This window comes from Scylla paramamosain, chromosome 36 (genome assembly GCF_035594125.1).
Source record: "Scylla paramamosain isolate STU-SP2022 chromosome 36, ASM3559412v1, whole genome shotgun sequence".
In the NCBI taxonomy this organism is placed as follows: Eukaryota; Metazoa; Arthropoda; class Malacostraca; order Decapoda; family Portunidae; genus Scylla; species Scylla paramamosain.
In genome coordinates this window covers 1,426,492-1,433,629 of record NC_087186.1, presented here as the reverse complement: position 1 = coordinate 1,433,629, position 7,138 = coordinate 1,426,492, and the positions used below count along the sequence as shown (strand labels likewise).

Here is a 7,138-nt window from a genome sequence, read left to right as displayed (position 1 = left end):
CGTGCAATATTTACCCCCTGAAAAGCTGGACAACTATGAAAAGACGTGGAAAAGTGCATGGTATCATCAGCGTAGGAGTGGATAGGACAAGAAGTTTGGTTTAGAAGATCATTAATAAATAATAAGAAGGGAGTGGGTGAAAAGACAAAACCCTGAGAAACACCACTGTTGATAGAATTAGGAGAGGAACAGTGACCGTCTACCACAGCAGCAATAGAACGGTCAGAAAGGAAACTTGAGATGAAGTTTCAGAGCGAAGGATAGAAGCCGTAGGAGAGTAGTTTGGAAATCAAAGCTTTATGGCAGACTCTATCAAAAGCTTTTCATATGTCCAAGGCAACAGCAAAAATTTCACCAAAATTTCTAAAAGAGGATGGCCAAGACTCAGTAAGGTAAGCCAGAAGATCACCAGTAGAGTGGCCTTGACGGAACCCATACTGGCGATCAGATAGAAGGTTGTGAAGTGATAGATGTTTAAGAATCTTCCTGTTGAGGATAGATTCAAAACTTTAGATAGGAAGGAAAATAAAGCAATAGGACGGTAGTTTGAGGGATTAGAATAGTCACCCTTTTTAGGAACAGGCTGAATGTAGGCAAACTTCCAGCAAGAAAGAAGGGTAGATGTTGACAGACAGAGCTGAAACAGTTTGACTTGGCAAGGTGCAAGCACGGAGGTATAGTTTCGAAGAACAATAGGAGGGGCCCCATCAGGTCCATAAGCTTTCCGAGGGTTTAGAACTGCAAGGGCATGGACAAAATCATTTCGAAGAATTATAATAGCTAGCATGAAGTAGTCAGAGGGTGGAGGAGAGGGAGGAACAAGCCCTTAATCGTCCAAGGTAGAGCTTTTAGCAAAGGTTTGAGCGAAGATTTCAGTTTTAGAAATAGATATGATAGCAGTGGTGCAATCTGGTTGAAATAAAGGAGGGAAAGAAGAAGCAAAGTTATTGGATATATTTTTGGCTAGATGCCAGAAGTCACGAGGTGAGTTAGATCTTGAAATGCTTTGACACTTTTTGTTAATGAAGGAGTTTTTGGTTAGTTGGAGAACATACTTGGCATGGTTCCGGGCAGAAATATAAAGTGCATGAGATTCTGGTGATGAAATGCTGAAGTACCTTTTGTGGGCCATTTCTCTATCATGTATAGCACGAGAACAAGTTGTGTTAAACCAAAGTTTGGAAGGTTTAGGTCGAGAAAAAAAGTGAGGAATGTACGCCTCCATGCCAAACAATATCACCTCTGTTATGCGCTCTGCACACAAAGACGGGTCTCTGACACGGAAGCAGTAGTCATTCCAAGGAAAATTACCTCCTCAGGTCCCACCAACTAGCAGAAGCAAAACGCCAGAGGTACCTTCGCTTAGGTGGAACCTGAGGAGGGATTGGAGCGATAGGACAAGATACAGATGTGAGATTGTGATCGGAGGAGCCCAATGGAGAAGAAAAAAGTGACAGCATAAGCAGAAGGATCAGAGGTCAGGAAAATGTCAAGTATGTTGGGCTTATCCCCAAGACGGTCAGGAATACGAGTAGGGTGTTGCACCAATTGCTCTAGGTCAGGGGTCGGCAACCTTTTGAACATAGTGTGCCAGTTTATAATTCATGCCACTTTTTTACTACCTTGCGTGCCAAATGTTATTTTTTCAGCCCTATATGTAGCCTACGAAAATGAAAATCATAATTATACACTATGACTGAGTATGTAGTGACCATTGTAATTAAAGTAAAATGTATTTTTCTCCATATACATAACATAAATGTGACATTTTTTGTAGCATTTATTATTCTTAGTAACTAAAAATATACTTCTTTATTTTAAAATTGTACTCACATTATTAATGCGATCCTTGCCCTTGCTTCCCTTTGGCCAAAGTTGAAATTTCAGGTGAATATCTGGACACCTTGAGCTTTACACAACCCTCAGAATGATCCGTTGTAAGGTTGCTGCGATGGGGATTGAGGATGTGCTTCATGTGTGAAAATATCTGCTCGCACTGATATGTAGATCCAAATGCTGATAGCAATGCAAAAGCTACTTTCTTCATGCAACTGAATTTATCAGGCAGTGATGTCCAGGAACTTAATATGGAGGCTGCATGATCAGTCGTACTAGTTTCCAATATTTCTCGAAGATCCTTAAATTTAGCTGACCACAATGATGATGCCTGAAAGTCAATTAACTGCATTTGCAACTCCTCAGTTTCCATCCACTCAAAAAGAGATGCGTCCAACTCACTGTATCTAAACGTGTCTGGTCTGATTAAAAAGGAAAACACTGGGCCGATGTTTTGGAAATCTTTAAATCTGATTGAGAACTCAGATTTCAATTCTTGCATGTACACCTGAAGATCAGTAGTGTTGATAGGATGAGTTGCAGATAAGTTTTTCAAGTTTTTGAAGTAACGGAAAGAACCATTTTTAATATCTGATGAGTAAACTGCAAGCTTTGCAACAAATGCCTTCCAAGTATCATACAAGTCCATCACTGTTTTTCCTGCACCTTGCAAGAGAAGACTGAGGTCATTTAGATGTTTGGTGATGTCTGAGAGAAACATAAGTTTCACAATCCAGTCTCTGTCCTCCAGCTCAGGGTAGCCTTGGCCTTTTTCTGTTAAGAAAAGCTTGACTTCATCAAAGCATTCCACAAATCTCTCCAATACCTTCCCACAGCTTAGCAACCTAACACTGCTGTGCAAGGGTATATCTTTGTAAGCACTGTCCACCTCTTCAAGGAAAGCTTGAAACTGCCTGTGCGTAAGAGAAGAGTGTGCAACAACAAAATTCACTACTTTTGTTACAGTAGCCATCACCTTGTTGAGATCAGAGTTCGAGATTTTGGCACATAAATTTTCTTGATGAATTATGCAGTGCAATTTCAAAATGGGGTGTCCAATTTTATCCTCAACAAGCTTGGTAAAACCCTTGTTTTTTCCTACCATAGCAGGGGCACCATCTGTTGTAACTGCAAAAATCTTTCTTATGTCAACCCCTCTCTCCTCAAAATGGTCAGTGAATGTCTTCAGTATGTCCTCCCCCTTGGTAGTGCCATACATAGGTTGAAGACAGCACAGCTCCTCGTGTATCTCTGTGTCACTGTACCTGGCAAAAACAGCCAGGCGGGGAATGTCATTTATATCCACGCTTTCATCCAGGGCCACACTGAACACAGGTGTAGTTGTTAAAGCAACAGTTTGTTGCTCACCTACATTAGCAGCCATTTCAGAAATACGTCTCTCCACGGTCCTAGCTGAGGCAGGAATATCTTTTATCCTTGAGATGATCATGTGTTTGTTTGATATGCCATCAAAAAGCACCTCAGAGCACTCTAGGAAAGCTGCTTTTATGAAATCTCCATCAGTAAAAGGCTTTCCATGCTTGGCAATACACAGAGCTAGTTTGTAACTGGCCTCAGTTGCATTGATTTTGCTAGCACTCAGATTCTTAAACACATTACTTTGTTTCTCATAGCGGGATACTGCTTTCTTAATCGCTTCAGTCTTGTCTGCACTGTCCTTGAAAGTCTTCTCGTGTTTTGTTTCAAAGTGTCTTTTAACACTAGATGTGCGGCACACGACATTTTCGCAGCAGAGAGCACACACAGCACGATCATTCTGTTGAATAAATCCAAAGTCATTTGTCCATGATGACTGAAATGATCGGACATCAAGTTTGACTTTTTTCGCAGTAGCCATGGTGAGAGTAACTAGCAAGAGCGTCACTCAGGGCAGCTAAATAGTCACTGAAATAGCAGCGCTGCTTGACTGATGCGTCACCAGCGGCGGGGGCCAACGTGTCTCATACTCGTCTACATCTCGCTGTGCTCACGTACACCTCATCGCGGGTACAAAACATTTTCGTTTTAATTTAATCATTTTAATATATCAAAAGAAAGAATTATTTAGAATCATACGAAAATTTAAATCATAATTGTAAGGATGTACAATACACATTCTCTCTCTCTCTCTCTCTCTCTCTCTCTCTCTCTCTCTCTCTCTCTCTCTCTCTCTCTCTCTCTCTCTCTCTCTCTCTCATTATTTCGTTGCTTTACTTTTTTTTTTTTTGCTCCATATCACGTGGCGTGCCATAGGCAAGCACTCTGCGTGCCAAGTCTGGCACGCGTGCCATAGGTTGCCGACCCCTGCTCTAGGTCGTGGAGGATAGCAAAGTTGAAGGCTAGTTCACAAGGGTGGTCAGTGAAGGGAGAAGAAAAAAAAAGCTGGTGAACATTGAAGTCTCCATGAATGGAGATCTCTGCAAAAGGGATGTATAGATGTTTATGGACTCATGCACACATATAGTATTATGAAATAATACATTTTCCATTCCCATATATATATATATATATATATATATATATATATATATATATATATATATATATATATATATATATATATATATATATATATATATATATATATATATATATATATATATATATATATATATATATATATATATATATATATATATATATATATATATATATATATATATATATATATATATATATATATATATATATATATATATATATATATATATATATATATATATATATATATATATATATATATATATATATATATATATATATATATATATATATATATATATATATATATATATACTACATATAACGACAACACACACACACACACACACACACACACACACACACACACACACACACACAGACACACACACACACACACAATATATATATATATATATATATATATATATATATATATATATATATATATATATATATATATATATATATATATATATATATATATATATATATATATATATATATATATATATATATATATATATATATATATATATATATATATATTGTGGTAGGATTTTTTCCTTTATTTTTTTTCTTTATAATTAAAATAAATGACATTAGCATCATTTCTGTAATCTTTTGGTAGTTGACTTCAGGCTATGGCTGCTCCTTATGAAATATTTTATTTGCATAATGTGATATTCTGGAACCTGACATTAGTACAGGTCATGTCTTCTTAAGGTAATGGTGGGATTCATGAGTGTAAACTTGTAAAGCCACAATGTTTGGGGAATGGGTGTATTGGATTGCGAACAAATAAATTTGACTGTACATTCAAGGTGTCGGGAAGTTTTAATTGCTCTATGTCTATATATATATATATATATATATATATATATATATATATATATATATATATATATATATATATATATATATATATATATATATATATATATATATATATATATATATATATATATATATATATATATATATATATATATATATATATATATATATATATATATATATATATATATATATATATATATATATATATATATATATATATATATATATATATATATATATATATATATATATATATATATATTACTCTTTTTTTCATTTATTTATTTATTTATTTCATTTATTTTTTTTCTATGGCTTAACATATTTTACATGATATAGCACATAATTTTTTTTTTGTCTGTGTGTGTGTAAAATAAAAAAAAAATGTCTATGAATGTTTTAAATGAGTGTTCCCAAACAGCACAACATTATCACGAAATGTTTGTGTATTTAATTATTATAAAGTCGTTGTAAGCAATTCACATCCAAGTACTGGATTACTCTGTAACTCACACCATCTGTCTGTCATAATTTGTGGTTATCATTGCTAGAAAATTAAAATTATAATTGTATTTAACGAATAATTGTTTATTGTAATTAATTTTTGTTCTGGTCGAGTCATGAGTGGGGTAAAAAGTCACAAAATTAATCTGACTTGTATTGAAGGATAGTTTCTTTTTATATAATAAAAACTTTCCCCTATTTTACGTTTAATGTATGAGTAATGTTTTGTAGACAAAAAAATTTTATTGGTATTTAAGGGTAATTTATTTATTTTATTATTTCATTTTTATTTATTCATTTCTTTTTTTATTTATTTTGTACTACTTGAAACTTTGCCCAATTCTACGTCTAATGTATGAGTACTATTTTTTTTTATTTAATATATATATATATATATATATATATATATATATATATATATATATATATATATATATATATATATATATATATATATATATATATATATATATATATATATATATATATATATATATATATATATATATATATATATATATATATATATATATATATATATATATATATATATATATATATATATATATATTTTTTTTTTTTTTTATGTAGGAAGGACACTGGCCAAGGGCAACAAAAACCTAACAAATAAAATGTCCACTGAAATGCCAGTCCCATAAAAGGGTCAAAGCAGTGGTCAAAAATTGGTGGATAAGTGTCTTGGAACCTACCTCTTGAAGGAATTCTAGTCATAGGAAGGTGGAAATACAGAAGCAGGCAGGGAGTTCCAGGGTTTACCAGAGAAAGGGATGAATGATTGAGAATACTGGTTAACTCTTGCGTTAGAGAGGTGGACAGAATAGGGGTGAAAGAAAGAAGAAAGTCTTGTGCAGCGAAGCCGCGGAAGGAGGGGAACCATGCAGTTAACAAGATCAGAAGAGCAGTTAGCATGAAAATAGCGATAGAAGACATCTAGATATGCAACACTGCGGTGGTGAGAGAGAGGTTGAAGACATTCAGTTAGAGGAGAGGAGTTGATAAGACGAAAAGCTTTTGATTCCACCCTGTCTAGAAGAGCAGTATGAGTGGAACCCCCCCGAGACATGTGAAGCATACTCCATACATGGACGGATAAGGCCCTTGTACAGAGTTAGCAGCTAGGGGGTGAGAAAAACTGGCGGAGACGTCTCAGAACACCTAACTTCATAAAAGCTGTTTTAGCTAGAGATGAGATATGAAGTTTCCAGTTGAGATTATAAGTAAATGACAGACCGAGGATGTTCAGTGTAGAAGAGGGGGACAGTTGAGTGTCATTGAAGAAGAGGAGATAGTTGTCTGGAAGGTTGTATCGATTTGATAGATGAAGGAATTGAGTTTTTGAGGCATTGAACAATACCAATCAGAAATTTTAGAAAAATCAGAAGTCAGGCGTTCTGTGGCTTCCCTGCGTGATATGTTTATCTCCTGAAGGGCTGGACGTCTATGAAAAGACGTGGAA

At 34.5% G+C, this 7,138-nt stretch overlaps 1 protein-coding gene across 1 annotated transcript; it reads right to left on the bottom strand.

Annotated features, from left to right (window-relative positions):
- Window positions 1-1,837: 1,837 nt before the first annotated feature.
- On the bottom strand, window positions 1,838-3,694 carry LOC135090771 (general transcription factor II-I repeat domain-containing protein 2-like). Its single transcript, XM_063987843.1, has one exon. The coding sequence runs from the start codon at window positions 3,692-3,694 to the stop codon at window positions 1,838-1,840; it is 1,857 nt and encodes a 618-aa protein (XP_063843913.1).
- Between the last annotated feature and the right edge of the window lie 3,444 nt (window positions 3,695-7,138).